Here is a 13,834-nt window from a genome sequence, read left to right as displayed (position 1 = left end):
ACAAGCTGCCAAAGCTCATCAGCTCCCCCTCCACTCAAGAATATAAGATCTTTGCCAGTCTAGTTTCCCCATATCTAATATTTTGTTTTTGACTTTCTGGCTACTAGTATGGGCTTCCCTGATGGCTCAAGCAGTAAAGAATACACCTGCAATGTAAGAGACACAGGAAATGGAGGTTTAATCCCTGGGTCAGGAAGATCCCCTGGAGGAGGAAATGGAAACCACTCCAGACATAATAGTGATAGAAATTCTGCAGAGTTACTAATTTTCAGAAAGAAACAGATAAAACATTTCACTTATTGACAAGACAGAGCTAAGAATGATGACAGACATTCCTGGAGAACTTCGTTTTGTGGACGGTTGTCTACGTTTCTCCGTGTGTGTGTGTGTGTGTGTGTGTGTGTGTGTGTGTGTGAGACAGATGAGTAAATGGGGAAACCAGGAATCTCAGTAAGTTAAAAAAGCTAAAGTACCCAGTTTCACTCGGCCAGATCAAAAAAGAAATTGGTTAGATGCCCTGTTTTTAAGGAGTAATTTGGCTGCAAACATATTTGGAAAAACAAGTAAAACCAGAAAAGGCTTTCCAGGTGGCTCCATTGTAAAGAATCTGCCTGCCAATACAGGAGACTCAGGTTCGATCCCTGGGTCGGGAAGATCCCCTGAAGAAGGAAATGACCAACCACTCAAGGATTTTTGCCTGGGAAATCGCTACAGACCATGGGCTCCCAAAGAGTTGGACATGACTGAGAGACTAAGCACACACACAAAATCAGAAAACACACATACAAATTTTTGAATTCTTCCAAAATGAACAATGCAACATCATGAGGTGACAGAGGAAAAACACTCCCCTGAGTCTTAAAACTCCTGAGCACTTCATTCAGAGAGATTTTTAATTCAGACAATCTCATGTCTAAAAGGAGCATAATTATCACTCTGTTGAATGCTTATTTCAACTTGTAGAGCTATGTGTAATGACCCAGGCAGACCACCCAGGCCTTTATCAGGCTCCAACGAAGAGCAGAGTTCTGTCTTTAAAGGCAAACTACTCTGGGCAGCAGGGAAACTTGGAAATCAGGCCAGGAAGGACATCCCCTTCCACTAATTGAGACTTTACAGAAATCCTCCCAACCGCTCATATTGCAAGAATGCCTTGAGTGTTTTGGGACCTGGACTCCAAGCTTCCGCTGGAACATGGAGCAAAAACATCATACATGTTATTCTCTATTTTCCCCTTTCCCTCTAACTTTTCCATTGGCCAAGGCGGTTGTCAGGGCCTTCCCAACTTAGCCTTAGCTACTGGTAGGTAGATCCAGAGACGTCACTACTGTTTGCTATGCAGTCAGTCTTAGCTTTCTCTTAGCCAAGCATTAGAATCTCAAAGGCTCATCTGAAAAACATGGCTCCTCTTGAGTGTACACTCAGTGTTTATGATTATGATTCTTAGGCATTGAAAAGTATTCTTATAATAGACTTTCTAAAGACTATACAGATAATGGAACACATTAATAACTGAAGAGATAGTGTTTTGTGCCTGCCGTTCTGTGCCCACGTGCTAAAAGGAAAGCCTGACAGAGAGCACCGCCCATCACCAGCCTCCAGGGTACGTCTGCACCTTTGTCATTACAACTGCTCACTTAGCTACGGGCCGCAGCAGGAGATGACTCAACACGCTCAAGGCTCAAACCTTCACTTGTTACCGAATCCCCACGTCTCCTCCTCCTCCTCCTGCTTTTTATTGGTAAAGGATGACCATACATCCAGTGGCTCTAGTCACACTCATTTCACTCTATGTCATTATTCAGTTGGTCATCAAGTCCTCTAATTTATCAACTGTTGATCTGTCTCCTACCCTCGACTACTACTTCTTAGTTCAGGACCTCTACTTCTTTTGTCCAGATACTAAATTATCTGTTAATCAGTCTCCTTGTCTCCAGATTAGTTCTTCATGAATTTCCCTTCTTTTGTGCCTCCTTAACTAGCTTCTAAAACATAAGCCTTAGAAACAATGAAATCATAAACATACGTGAAGAAAACACAGGTGAATATGTTTATAATTTTGGAGTGGAAAAAGCATTTCTAAGCATGACCTAAAACCTAGAAGGCACAAATATAGTCACTTGGAAAATCTATAAGATAAAGGACACTATATTCAAAGATACAAAAACAACTGGGGAAAAAATATCTGCACTATATATGGCAGGAAATATGCTAATTTTCTTCATACAAAGAGTTCTTCCAACTCACTAAGAAAAAAAAAACTATTTGTAAATTTGAAATAACATCTCAAGTCCATCTCTTGGCCACTCCAGGAGAGGAAAAGCTAATGCAAATGATTATAAAGCTGGCAGGCAGGCACAAAGTGTCCTGCAAAGACTAGGTAATGAAACATTGGTTAGCTATCAGTGTTAGCAATCCTGCTTCAAAGGCCCTGCCGAGATGCAATTACATCACACGTCAACACTGAGGCACTCTTCAGCAGTTGAAAAATGCCCCTGGACTCTCTTGTTTATACCTTTGGAACAGCAGAACATATTTGCATGGAACAACTCATTCCTTGTAAAGCTGGAAGGGCCCCTTTGCCTGCATTATTGATGCTTTAGCTTTCAGCCAGAAGGTTAAAGTTGTCGGGAACATTTCTGAACTCACACAACACCAAAATCTATTAGTGCATCAGCACAGCCTGAGCTGGGAGGCTGCAGCAAATGCTCACCTGATGAAACGCATTGACTTTTCCATTTTGATCTGAACTACGTGACAAAATAATATCTCCTGACAAGAAGGCAGAGTATCAGCAGAGTGACATTACTGACATAATGGCCACAAGGATACTTACTCTACCTAGTAATATGATCATCCAAAATTAAGGTGTCAAACCCAGAGGAATAGGGTGAGGAGGCACGTGGGTGGGAGGTTCAGGATGGGAGGACACATGTATACCTGAGCCGATTTATGCTGATGTATGGCAAAAACCATCACAGTACTGTAAAGAAATTACCCTCCAATTAAAATATAAATTAATTTTTAAAAATTAAGGTGTCAAAATCTGAAATGCTAATAGTACAGATGACTCATTTGTCAAATGAATGCTCAGATGAAATGGTAAATCCACTGCATCTATGAGTAGAAATAACTTCTGTTAGGAAAGTGAATAACTCAAGATGCTTATATATATATATAGCTTTGTATACAAGTCTGGAGCACAGGCCAATTCACCTAATGCAAAGGAATCTGACGCAAAAGTTCAAGACTGTATGAGTGTCTATTTGCCAAACAGAGTTTTAAAAATGAAGTTGAGACTCAAGCTGGAGTCTGATCATGAGAAAATCTTGGAAAAACTGGAGCGCAATCGTGAGTAAATTTGGGAAAAACAAAGAAGAAACATTAACCCCAATGGACAGTATTGGGAATTAGAAAATGTAACCAAGTATTTCTCAGCTTTGAAAATGTAGACCTATAATAAGGGATCCAAGCACCAGAATATACTATCACTATACAGTGGATGGCCAGGGTTTGAACAACATTTTTTGCTGTTAGAACTGCCTTTAGCTGTGAGCACTTAACTCACAATGTTGCTGAGAATTATGACAGAGAAATGAATTCAATTTTCTATACAGTTTCCCAAAAAAGACAGCTGGATTTTTTATGTTTCTGATTTAGACAATGAATTTGCAGAAATTCAAACCCTAATTGATGGTTTTTCAAAATCCATTTGCTTCTATTATTTGCCTCTGGTGAAATTAATAGAATATTTCCCAATAAATCTAGAGGCAGAGGAAGCCATTTTATTTCTGGCTGAAATGGGCTCGCTGGGTTCAGCATCGAGCATCAGCAATGAAGACCCTTGCTGGGAACATCTCCATTGCTTCACGCTGCCAGGGGCGGCCAGTTCAGAAATGCTCAACCTACGTGCACACAAAACACGACAAAAGAGCGAATCCCACCACAGACCTCCTTCCTTTTCCATGGAGATAAAGAACTATGCCTTACTTCAGGTGGTGAGGGCCAGGGAATACTGCAAGAGTGTTATTCCTCGGAGGGTATTGTAGAGAAACAGAAACTGAAGGTCAGGAGGTCAGAATAAACACTACTGAAATATTACAACCTCGGCTTTGTCTTGGGCAGACCCAAGAGGGCTTCATCTTAGGCCCAAGAGCTTATATGCCGAGTTAACAAATGAAAAGCAAGCAACACAAATCTTACTTAAAATGAACAGGCTTCTCCCCTTAGGCCCTGAGCTTTTAAAACCACACAGTTGGGAAAGATAAGCAAGGAGACTCACTCTGGGAAGCGTAAAGCCCCTCGGCCGCCCTGTCTTCATGTCCGTCATACTCCCTGCTGGACAGCTGTCTGTTGGCTGTCTCCAGTCGATCTGGACATAGAGAGGAGATGGTTACAAAGACATGCATGTGAATCTAAGTCATCCTGCAACTGACAAACGACCCAGGTGCTGAGAGCTGGTAGGGAGAGCTGCCTGGGAAGGAGCCCCAAACTGAACAACTCTTGGGGAGGAACAAGATGTTCCAAAACACTGAAAGGAAAGTCTTCAGTGGCCACGCCGTGTCTTTATACTCTCCACTGCCAAGGGGTGCACCAGCAACAGGCAATGAAGAGCAGGTACCTGCAAGCCCAGCAAAGTCCTCGCAAAGGGCTTGAGTTCCCCTGGCCTCAAACTGAGCCCTCATCTAAACTTAACTATCAGTTCTCTGTAGCTAGGAAACAAAAAATTAAAAATAACAAATAAATAGCAGGAAACAAGTCAAGATGACCTAACGGATAAAGACTCTACTCAGTGAGTTCTAGGTTTGCTCATGCCATTTCATCAGTCTTCATTTATTCAATTAAATAATTCAACCTAACAAGGTTTTATTGAGCATACAGCATACCCAAAACTGAAGGGTTTACAGTAATTAAAAAAAATGTAGGTTCCAGCTACAGACTCCAAGTACACTGAGTCTTTTGACATGAGAGAACTGAAAAAAATGGCTTGGCTGACTGAAAGTGAAGTACAAGTTCATGGGTCAAATCAATCTGCATATGGGAGGTTGTCAAGATCCTGCAACATGGGACCCGGGCTTTCAGGAAATTGATATACGTTTACTCTTCTCAGAACCATGGGTTTGTTTTTTCTCTAAGAGGGACATGTGTCTAGCTCTGTCTTCTACACTATATATTGAGCAAGTGTTAAGTGTTGGCTTTCAAAGAATGCAATCAAATGCTTCAGCTTGATATGGTAAGGGTTGTGCATGCAACACTGGTCTTTTCAGACATTCCCATTCACAACAAGAATCATGCTAAGTACTTTTGAAGCAAGAAGGAGCTGCACACATATTCCCTCCCTTTCAAGGACTCATGCTTAGAGGTTGTCACTTTTCAGGCTCAATGCTGCACTGGACAACCTATAAGGTGAAAAGAACACGTCTGCTCTTTGGTGCCCCTTCCCCAGGATGCTGGGATTTACAAGGTTATCTAACACAACTTGGACTTGGAGTTAGACTGTCAGCTACATGGGGCGAGGGTGTTTAGGGCAGGGAAAACGTGAGTGATGTACCTCGGAGGTCTCTGTTGAAGTCATGGAGCCTTCGAATCTCGCCTTCGAGTTTGTTCCTCATCGCTTTGTCCAGCGACTCTCGCTTGGTGGTAGACTTGACCAGGCTCTCGTAGGCTTCCGAGATTCTCTGAAGTTCTTTCTCAAACTGAAAGAAACAGCGTGGAAGTGGAACCTCTGACATTCTCACCCATGACTTGGTTATACCGATTCTTGGACATTCCCAGTGTGAAGGCTGTATCTTCATTGCAGCCTTTCTGCACCTCAAGTTTGGCTAGCAAATCCTGCAGTCGACTTCACCCCCCACCCCCACCCTGTGTCCCCCAGGGCCACGTTAGGATCCTGTGAATGACAGTCACAAGTCTGGTGGGACCATCTGATGTCACCTGGTACATCAGGTGTCTCTCAGTACAATGTCCATCAGATGTCTATCAGGAAGGGGTGAATTTAAACATAACGCATACTCTTATATTTTGTATGGTAATTTATAACTATTATTTTTCCTAGTTAACTTAAGAAAAATATTAAAGTACAAGAAAATGAAAGGATCACAGCTAGAACCCAAATTCCCTGAGTCCAAGTACAGTGCTCTTCCTGAGACCCTCATCCTCAAAGGAATATAAAATCCACATGAAGAAAAGCTTCATCGCTTAGTTTTGTTACCCCTTTGTCTATGAAATTATCTATATAAAGGACTAATGGATTTGTATCTAAGTGTAAACCAATCTGCCAGATTGTTTCTCTATATGTGAGGGAACTGAAAAGACATGAATTTAAACCACCTTTTCTCTTGGATTTCACTGAATCCAGGGCTGTCACTGGTGAAGTCTTTAATCTATGGCATACATAAATCTATAACAAGTAGCTGAAACTGTTATAACAGGAGTCTAACACAATAGCATGTTTTAAAGTAGATATTAATAAATCCCATTTTATTGTTGTGCAACATACATGCAGGAGAAAAAGTAAAATGAAAGTTGTTCTGTCGTGTCCGACACTGTGGACACTCTACAGTAGTCCATGGAATTCTCCAGGCCAGAATACTGGACAGAATACTAGAGTGGGTAGCCTTTCCCTTCTCCAGGGGAATCTTCCCAACCTAGGGATTGAACCCAGGTCTCCCAGATTGCAGGCACGTTCTTTACCAGCTGAGCCACAAGGGAAGCCCAGAAAAAGTAAAGAGTGCCCACAAACTTGGCTACTAAAAGTTGGAATCAGAGGCAAAGTGACAGGGTTGAGAACACCAGCACCTCTCCCTGGGCACAAAGAGACCTGCCCTGCATTTTGGTCTCTTCACAGGAGAGCTGTGTACACCATAAGCCAGGTAACCTGATTGCCTGAACTCCAAACGCCCAGATCAGAAAGTTCCTGCTTAGACTCCTATAACTATTGCTAAACCAATACCTACCCTAACAGACACCTATCACACACTCACTGCGTGTCTGGGTGCCAGGGGAACAGAAATAAGACAGTGTCTGCTCCTGTGGGCCTTGCAGCCTGGCTGGCCTGTGTGTAGGCACACACGCCTCTCCAGTGCAGTCTGACAAAAGGTGTGGTGTTAATGCTATGGTAGCCTGCAGACAAAGTCCTTAATTTAGCAGGGTAAGAAGGGGTTTCTTTAAAACAAGATTTCAGGGAAAATGCCATTTAAAATGAGTCCGGAGGGATGAACAAGAACTTGCCAAGCAGAAAAGAAAAGGCTAAAGGGCTTTGGCATTCAAAGCAGAAGACAGGGAGGGCATGAGCCAAGACAGAGCCATGAAAGAGTATGCGTGTGTCTGACAGGGCAGGTCATTTGAGGATGGCAGCAAGGGGCGAGAGGCAGGAGCAAGGCAGCGCAAAGGCAGGGCTTTAAAGAGAATGACAGGGGTGGGAGAGCTTGGGGAGGGCAGGGCAGCATAAATCTCACCTGAGGTTTTACAGAGTTCAGACTAAAGGATGGGGCTGCCGAGACAGGAGGCAGGAGAAAGGAGTCCAGGTAAAAGCTACTGTAAACAGTTCAGTGACACATGACAAAGAGTGAACCCAGACAACCAAAAAGACAGATCCCAAAGACACTGAAGAGTAGACTCAGTAAGCCTCCGTGACAGGTCTGGACAGGCAAGGGAGAAAGAAACCAAACACAGTCACAGCTTAGAAGACAGAGTAACAAGAGTCAGCCAAGATAAATGATGATAAGGCAAACACGTTTACCAAAGAAAGAAAACCAGTCTGGGTTTGGAGATACCAGGCCTGAAGTGCCTGCAGAACAACAGGGCAAAGATTTCCAGCAAGCCGGGGACAGACAGGTCTGAAAGTCGGGAGGGCAAAGCTGTGCTGCTATGTGCAGAGGCCAGATGAGGCCACGAAGCGGAGACCGCTTAGGGAGGCCACCAGATGCTCCTAGGGCCGAGGATGGAGCGCTGACACTTCAGGAGAAGGTGGGACAGGAGGACCCAGGAGAGAGACCGACACAGGGACACCTCCGCAGCCAGGAAGCCAGAAACTAAAGGAGAGAGAGTGTGGTCACTGCCCCAGAGGTTGCAACGGAGCCAAGACACATCAGAGAAGAGGTGGGTGGCGAGGCTGCAGGGCGTCGGGCCTCCTGCTCGCTGGCCTCCAGCTGGGGCGGGGCTGAACACCAAGGCTCCCTTCGGCATGCATGTTCCCAAAGGCCTCTAATACCAGAGTGGGTTCCTCCACAGTCCCCTTATTTCAACGAGGCCTTTCTATCTCTTCCAAAGATATCATGAATTATTGGTCATGTGGCAGGAGAAAGAACAGCCTGTCCTGAATCCTGCTCATAGTCCTACCGCAAAATTATGTTCCTTCCTTTTAATTTTGTTTTCAAAAGAGATGGCTCCAAAACATACCACCACTTCTATGCTAATTTCATCTGTGAAAGGTGGCCTTTGCTTGCAGACAGATGGGCAACGCTGCAGGGACAATCCCCGGTAAGACGGGGCACCAGTGAAGCCTTCTTCAACTAGGCCACCCATAGGAACTTCCCTCTACCTGATTTCATATACTTTCCTATGTTATATTCAGCTGACTGGAATTCAGCTGCATTCTGTGTCTCTGATTTGACTGTCAACTCCTTGAGAGCAGAAACAGCCCCATAACCCTAGACTTGTGCCCTGCCTCATGACAAAAGTACCGACTGCATAATTAACCTTTAAATCTCTTACAGAACTACAACTGTATGTAGGAAGTTAGCAAGATGAGATTGTGATTCAACATCAGGGAGAATTTCCTAACAATCTCTTCCAGAAGTCTACCCAGTAGTAGCGTCTCTACTCTGGAGGCATTCAAGTAAAAAAATGAATGACCTCTTTTCAGAGACATGAGGTTTCTAAGGAGTGGGAAATTGGACTAGAATCACTTTAAGAATTTTAAGTCTAAAGCTCTGTGATTTCTGACTGCACACTCCTTCAGAAGGAGGACCACATCCTCTTCTTCAGAGCCTCGGGTCAGAATACCTTAAGGCCCTCTTAATGTCACTTCCTAGGTGGTGCTAGTGATAAAGAATCCGTCTGTCAATACAGGAGACATAAAAGACACGGGTTCGATCCCTAGGTTGGAAAGATCCCCTGGAGAAGGGCATGGCAACCCACTCCAGTATCCTTGCTTACAAAATCTGATGGACAGAGGAGCCTGGGAGGCTACAGTCCAGAAGGTCGCCCAGAGTTGGACACGACAGAAACAACCTAGCACACACACGCGATGTGTGTCAGAGGTGAAAGGAGTTGGACAGGTTGGTCTTGATATACAGACCATCTGGGCCAGTCCCAAGTCTGAGCAGGAACATATGAAGAGCGTTTGCCTCCACAGCTCCCAGCCTCCCTTCCAGCAAAGACGTCAGGAAGCTCTTAGGGCAGGCTGCAGGAGACCCGGGAATCTCTGAGAAGCAATCTCTGGCCCAGAAACGGAACTCCAAGAAGAATGGAAAGCTTACAGTTTCAGCAGGGGCTGCTGCCATGAAGCAAAGGGGCAGAGAGGGGCTGTGAGCAAGTCTCAGCCCTTCCCAGTTTAGAGACTGGCTTGTTCCCAGACACCTTCACATGCACAACTCAGGGACTTATAGGGTTGAAGACAGGCCTGCCGTCCACGCCTCAGACTGCCCAACCACAGCCACTGCTGCTGTACTGACAAGAGGGTCTTTACTAAAGCAAGCCCAGAGGAACCATCGATGTGTGGCTCTTCAAACATCCACCTACACCCTGATGGCTTCTGAGGCCAACCTGCTCAGCAACCCACAGTCTGGTCCTGCTGGAAATTCCGTGCATGAATTATGCTTCAGGGAAACTGGGAGGAAAAAGAAGCAAAATGAGTGGCCGAAAGGAAGTGATGAAAAACCGCCACTCTCTCTGGGGGTCCGTGGTCCTCATTCCAACACTAACAGGGATAATCACCACCCTGCCCCTCTCTGGAAACAGGGTCTTCATTTCCAGGTGGTTCTTTGGCAGCCTCTGAGCTCAGTCATTGTTTCCTGCTGAGTTCCTGGCATGTCGCACATAGGCTAAAGCCCTGCAATTAAAAATTTATCTATTTTTGGTTTTGCCCTGGAGATGAATCTCCATGAGCGCTCCCAAGGCTGTGAAGAAGGATTCCAGAATGGACATTCCTGCCAACACAGGGCGGCCACATCCTACGCTGTGGCACCACCCAAAGTGGGGGTCTTTATCCCTGAGGAGTACAGTCACCTCACTGGACAAGCCTCTCCCCAGACCTGAGGCTCAAATAAGAGACACAGTTACAGAGACACACGGAGCGGTGGGGCCTGGACTAGGGCGACCTCGGGAACACAGGCCTTGAACCACCCAGTCATGATTTCAGGCCGCTCTGTGTCTCTTGGTCCCAGTTGCCGAGGAGAGCTACGGAACTAGTGCTGAATATGGCTCCTATTCATCAAAATCTGAGTTTTCAAACCGACAATTTCAATTAGATACACAACTAATTAGTGATTAATGAAACGTAATATTTACAGAACCATTCACAACATTCAAGGGACTAAAGGAGTTTGGGATTTCAGAAGGGGTACAGCCTTCGATTCTTCCCCTTTTCCAGAAGTTACCAAAATGCTTTTGGCCGCAAAACTTAAGGATCATAGCCATGCAGGGAAACTGAGTCCCTGTGAGGCTGATTTTGGTTTTCAAAACAGAAATGGTCATCGACATCAAGAAAGAGATGTGTGTTACAGGCCAATAAAGATACGTCTGAATTTTTAAAAAGTCAATGAAGAATAATAAGAACTCCCAGTTTCTGCATCTTCCCTGTAGCTGTTCAAAAATATTTATGGAAAAGGGGGAGAACGACACTCAGCCCTCAGGAGTCTGCACGGCTCCTAGACACATCTGCCACTGGGCTCCCTCAGAGAGAGAGAGAGGAAAAAAAAAGACTAACTTCCCAGGAAGTGCTGAGGTGGCCCGTCCCAATTTTCAGCCTGGACCAGGAAAGAAGCTTAGAGGCAAGAGAGGCAAGCCGAGGCCTGAGTGTGACTTCCAGGCACTGCCAGGAACCCGCACACGAGCTACCACGTGACCGGCCCAGGGCGGAGGCCGCCATCTTTAGGCAGCCCACCGGTCTCCGCCCCTCGTCTGACGCCTCCAGGAAAGGCGGTCAGGCCTCTTGGAGCCAAGCCTGGTCTTGACTTCGGGGAGCTCCAGACCCTCGCCGCGGAAGCTCCACACAAACGCGCTGGGACAGGTCCCGTCTGTGAACGGCTGCATCATCCCACCCACGGCACCCTGCCGACTGCTGCCAGCCCTCGGGGGAATCAGAGGGGCTGACGGCTCTGACACCCGGACCCGCAGAAAGGCCAGGCTTTATGGAGAGGTCAACACTGAGCAGCCCTGTCATATGGACGCAGTGACCACCGTGGTCCAGCCAGGAGCAAGCCCTGGCATGAGGAACCAAAGGGCAAGGCTGCTCTGCTCAGGGGGGTTTACAGTCCCACCCTTTCTCTTTACAAAAGCCCCCACCTGCCCAGGACAGAGCAGGCCCCTAGACTCTTATGAGATGGCCCCGACCACACATGCCGCTTTGTTCCCAGAAAGGAAACTCCGGAGCCCCGTGGCTCTGCTGCCTGAAACCATCCTATGACTTTTGTCCCTCACCTGCAGGGCCTTTCTACCTGCAGCTTTTCAGGTGCTGGCGTGTGGGTCATGGTGAAATCACTGCCTGTAACAGTTCACTCTCACTAGACGTCTCCCTGTTGACTTTGGCTCACAGCATAAAGCCCTAAGAATGAAGGCTGCCGTGTGTCCTAATATTCTCATGACAAAGACACGGGCTGGAATTCTGCAGCATCCCCCACCTGCTGAGTAAGCAGAAGGAGAGCATGCCGGAACTCGCACTCTGCCCTCAGTGCTGAGGCATCACTGCATTTTTTGCAGAGACCGGCTAATGAAACCAGCACAGCAATCACCAGGTTCCTGTGTGAGATCCTAGACGTAAAGGAAGAACCTGCCTCTCTCAGCTTGCTGCTCCCGTATCCCTCTCGGTGTCCCCTCTCCCACACTGTCCGTTTGGGGCGATGCTGCTTAGCTGCTGAGTCCCTGTCCAGGGGCACCTCTCCTGTCTCTCCTGTAGCCCCTTGACATTCTATTGCAGGTTTAGCTTGCATGACTCCCCTCCACCCCTGTTTTTTTTTTGCATAATCACAATAGTAAAAGATGTTTATCAGTTTTCATAATCAATAGCCAGACAAAAAATACAAGATAATTACAACTGCAAGCCATAATGGGAACATGAGTAACCTAACAATATAAACTAATTACCATTTGGCAGGAGGACGTCAGGCAGTGATAAGGTAAGTGGAAGTACATACATGCACAGATTTTCATCTGCTCAGCCAGCCTGTATCTTTTGGTTGGTGCATTTAATCCATTTATGTTTAAGGCAATTATCGATATGTGTTATCCTATTACTGTTTTCTTAATTGTTTGGGGTTTATTTTCTGTAGTTAGGCCTCTTTCTTGTTTCCTGCCTAGAGAAATTCCTTTAGCGCTGGCTATAAAGCTGGTTTGGTGGTACTGAATTCTCTTAACTTTTGCTTGTCGGGAAAGCTTTTGATTTCTCCATCAAACTTGAAGGAGTGACTCTCCCACTTTTGGACGATAAGCTCCTCCAAGGGAGGCACCCTGGCATATTTATTTTTGTCTTCCTAAAGCCTTACATGGTGCCTGGCACAAAAAGGTGTCGAATTAAACGCTGGCCAGTGAGTCAGTGAATCAACCCCCTTGAGCCATAAGGAACTATGTGCCTTTTGGAGAACCTTCCCTCTGGCCTCATCTTGTGCTGTTCCTGCCGTCTGAGCTCTGTGTCCACTTGCTTTCTCCCACTTGATCTGCTCCTCTCAGTCCTGCCTTAGGTCCCGCTAGCCCCTGATCTGATCCATCTACGTGTAATACCTAGAACCTTCCCCCGCCCATCTCCGGGGAAGCCCCCTACCTTGTGGAGCTTGTCGGCGTTGTCATAGTAACCCTGAAGCTCCTGGTGCAGCACGCGGTTCTCCTCCGTCAGGATCTCCACCATCTGCTGGGCTCGCTCCACGATGGCGAACGCGTCAGGGCCAAGCTGCTGGCTGGGCGAGGCGGCGGGCGGGGGCGGCGCGGCCCCCAGGGCCATGGGAGGAGCAAGCGGCAGGGGCACGGAGTGCAACGGCCCGCTGACCGAGGAGTTCTGCGAGGACACCGGGCTGTGCTGCTGCGCCGTGGACGGGAAAGGAAGCTGGCATGGGCGGCTGCAAGGGAAGAGACCAGGAGTCAGAGCCAGGGCCACAGGCTGGGGCTGGGGTGGGGGTGGGGTGGGAGGAACGCCCACAGCACAGGCACTGTGGTGATGCCAGGGGTCAGCATCAACGCAGGGTCCAGGCTGGGCTGAGAGATGCAGCTTCAATCCCCCATCCCACAGATATTCAGCGCTCTCCCTCTGAATGTGCGCTGCTCTGGTCATCGGGAAACGGTGGACCAGACAGACAAGGTCCTTCCCTGCTCTCATGAAGTTTATGTTCTTGGAGAGAGAGAGAGATGGGCACACCACCAAATGATGAACACGCAAAGCTGGGTGTTGAAAAGCAATGACACCTCTCCAAGAATCAACCCAAGGGACAGGGACAGGGAATCACTGACTGGCCAGTTCATACGGAGGGGTCAGGGAAATGGTCTCTGAGAAGCGGACGCCTGAGCTGAAGTCTGTTGACAGCCATGGAGTAAAGAGTGGCTGGGGGCAGGGAGTGGAGAAGAAGCGGGGGAAGTTTTCCAGGTAGAGGGATCGGGGGCGAGCGGGACCAAGAGGAGCAGATCA

At 46.9% G+C, this 13,834-nt stretch overlaps 1 protein-coding gene across 6 annotated transcripts in view; it reads right to left on the bottom strand.

Moving 5' to 3' along the window:
* Positions 1–13,834, bottom strand: part of AMOTL1 (angiomotin like 1) — a 199,678-nt gene that overhangs the window by 53,004 nt on the left and 132,840 nt on the right. For all 6 annotated transcript variants that reach the window (XM_070384289.1, XM_070384290.1, XM_070384294.1 and 3 more), the window contains 3 exons: positions 12,980–13,271; positions 5,552–5,696; positions 4,283–4,372 (listed from right to left, as the gene is read on the bottom strand). In XM_070384289.1, coding sequence (XP_070240390.1) covers positions 4,283–4,372; positions 5,552–5,696; positions 12,980–13,271 — 527 coding nt within the window. The remainder of the gene's footprint in view (positions 1–4,282; positions 4,373–5,551; positions 5,697–12,979; positions 13,272–13,834) is intronic.

This window comes from Bos mutus, chromosome 15 (assembly GCF_027580195.1).
Source record: "Bos mutus isolate GX-2022 chromosome 15, NWIPB_WYAK_1.1, whole genome shotgun sequence".
NCBI classification, from domain to species: Eukaryota; Metazoa; Chordata; class Mammalia; order Artiodactyla; family Bovidae; genus Bos; species Bos mutus.
This window is presented reverse-complemented; position numbering and strand designations above follow the sequence as displayed.